Raw genomic sequence first — 2833 nt, forward strand, 5'->3', positions numbered from 1 at the left:
CCCCGTCGCTAATGAAGCTCACGGCGGCCGTGCAGACCTGAGGAGGGGATTAGGAGGAACTTAAGGGTCTTTGAAGGGTTTATACAGTCTGATCTCATCCTCTGTCAATTCAAGCAGTTCTTCCTGTTCTCCTGCTGAGAATCACACACACACACACACACACAGCAGAACTACTCCACTACTGTGTCGTCACGAGCTTGGATCTCTGACCAGTAAACACTTACATATTTTCTCTCTGTGTAAAAAAAAAATAAAATCCAAACAACTTTCTACAAGGGTCACGAGGAATAAAATGGGTTATTTCATAAAGAACTTGGCAAAAAGGACCAGGAAAAGAAAAGACACTCTGTGTTAAAAAGAACTATTGTGGATCACCATGCTACCACAGTAGTACCAGAAGTACCACAACATTTTCTGGAGAACGATGTTGTCTTAAAATGAGGACAAAAAATTTGTACAAATATACATATATATAGATTTGTGTTACACTGATGAAAACTGTTTGCACCTTTTGTTACAGTCTAGAAGGTTCTTTCAGGTTCAGCCAAACTGATGTCACACAAAACCCTAAAGACGTTTCTACGTTTCTTCAGGTGTTGCTCACTGGTTGCGGTCCCTGCCACACTCATGACGACCTACATTTACATTGACAAACTTATTGTTGCCGACAACTGAATTAACTGAGACGTACCAGCGGACAAATAAGGGAACGTCATCAGTGCATGAAGAACACGATGTGCAAAAAGGTTCTGGACAATAACCATATAAAAGGTTGACAACGAAATCAAACAACAGCTTTGGTTCAGGGAACTGTATTTTAGTGTAGACACTGACTTTGCTTTTTTTAATTCATTTTTTTTATGTTTCTAAGCAAATTCTACTGTTCTTTAATAGCATTAATAGTTTTGTAATTTTCCGACAATTTTTTACAGATTCAATTACAACACTATTTAAAATTATATTTGCAAGAAAGTACAGAATTTTAAATATTTTTTTCTAATTTTTTTTCTCATCAACAGTTTTGGGTTCTGATCCTCCATGACCTCACAGCCTACTGTAAGATTCCTAATATGAACAGCATTAAGACAAACTGGAAAAATATTAAAAAAAAACTATAACCTAAAAGTAGAAGAAGTGACTAACTGGTTTGGGATTTGGATTTCCTTCGTAGAAAATCACCATCAACAAATATCTTCCTGAAGCTTCTGAAGCAGCACTCTGACGTCACTGAAGTAGTGAGTTTGTTTGGGGTTTTTTTTTTGGTCTCAAAGCTGCGCCCTGACCTGTGTTGGGTCAGGGTCTTATCAGCCTCTCACAGGACGTACACGGAGACACAAAAGAGCCGCAGCAAACATCTATTTTTATTCAGCTGTCAGTCTGGTGCCGTGAATGAATCAATAATTCTGCAGCACACGGCTGGCTAATGTCTTGGCCCCGCCTGCTCTAAACCTCTGTCCACACACATGTAGGCACTGTGTGCATCATGTGAAAAAAAAAATACATTAGCCTGATGTTTGAGGAAAAAAAATGTTTGAGGAAAACATGGGAAAAATCAATGGCACACTGTCTCCAGCTGGACTCAAATTCCTGCTACGAATCAGGAAGTCGATATTCTAATTCACTTACATTCGGCTTTTCTCAGCAGAACGATAACGTGCGGGATTTCGGTCTTTGACTCTGTCCATGAATGCAAAACAAAGATGCATTTGGAGTGAGAACAAATATTAAAACCTCCTTGTTTCCTCTAAACCTCTGGGCTCTGATGTTGACACGCTTCCTGTTCACACAGTCTTCAGTCACCACGTGTTCACACAAAAGACAAAACCAGTCTATAGACAGACGGCAACAATGCTTAAGGCTTAATGCTGCAGCTCACACACATGGTTTGGCCCAGAGCCATCCTTCAAAGCCAATCCGGCCGGACCTGTCTGATCATCTTTCCTCTTTTCCCCCCCTGTAGTACAACCCAATCGAATGCCTCACTGAAGTGATCAGGTTTCCTCCACGCCGCCCGTGCACGCTCCGCGCTCTTCTCCATACCTGAGTTGGTGAGCAGAGATCCGTTAGAGGATGATCTCCTGAGGATGCGGAGGCCGTCGCTCCACGAGCGAGACTTGGGCAGCCTCTTCAGGAACCGCCCGAGTCGCCGCGACACCTGTCCAAAACAGGCGCCGCCCACGTCCCCTTCCGGATCACTCCTGACCTCGCCCAGGTGCAGCGAGACGCGGCCCAGAAACGTTTTGCTCACCCGGACGCCTTCCACTCTCCTGGAGCCGACCCCGACTGTTGCCTCCCCTGTGGCCTCCACCTGGCCTGATATGAGCGGTGCTATCTGTGACATGGACGCACCATGGCGGTGGAACCATCCCACAGGCACCGACCTGTGCAGGTAACCTTGACTGGCTCTGCTGTCCTGGTCCTGGTCCTGGTCCTGACCGCCGCCGTCCCTCTGAGGGCTGCTCCAGCGCCACCCTGCTCGGCCATCCCAGCGTAGCCACTCTGCCACCGGTGCCACGCTCCGAATAAACAGCCCTCTCTCCGCTCGCTCTGCCACCCCTCCACCTGCACTCCTCACACACTCCCCAATGGTCGAGCCTCCCCTCTCTGCTCCCCTCCGGTCTCCACCTGACTGATTCTTCTCAGCATACGTACGTAGGACCCAGGTCTGGGCTATAGATCATCCTTCGTCCGCTCTTCTTCCCCGTGTCTCTCCGTCTGTACTGCAGCACCCACACACTCTGCAGTAACAGTCAGCTTAAAGAGACACAGACACCCCCCCCCCCCCCCGCGCGAAGAACAAGCCACAACCGCTCTGTCCCCCTACTCACCAGTT

The 2833-nt window shown here is 47.0% G+C and overlaps 1 protein-coding gene across 2 annotated transcripts in view; it reads right to left on the bottom strand.

Annotated features, from left to right (window-relative positions):
• The window catches only part of rassf5 (Ras association domain family member 5), a 26858-nt gene that overhangs the window by 16501 nt on the left and 7524 nt on the right, over positions 1-2833 (bottom strand). The window contains exon 1 of one of the 2 annotated variants that reach the window (XM_017036893.2): positions 2041-2781. The exons of the other annotated variant lie outside the window; for it this stretch is intronic. Within the exon in view, the coding sequence (XP_016892382.1) occupies positions 2041-2341 (301 nt within the window). The 5' untranslated portion in view covers positions 2342-2781. Of the gene's footprint in view, positions 1-2040; positions 2782-2833 lie in introns of those variants that run through there. 2 annotated transcript variants of the gene reach the window in all.

Source organism: Cynoglossus semilaevis, chromosome 11, assembly GCF_000523025.1.
Source record: "Cynoglossus semilaevis isolate Cse_v1.0 chromosome 11, Cse_v1.0, whole genome shotgun sequence".
Classification (NCBI taxonomy): domain Eukaryota; kingdom Metazoa; phylum Chordata; class Actinopteri; order Pleuronectiformes; family Cynoglossidae; genus Cynoglossus; species Cynoglossus semilaevis.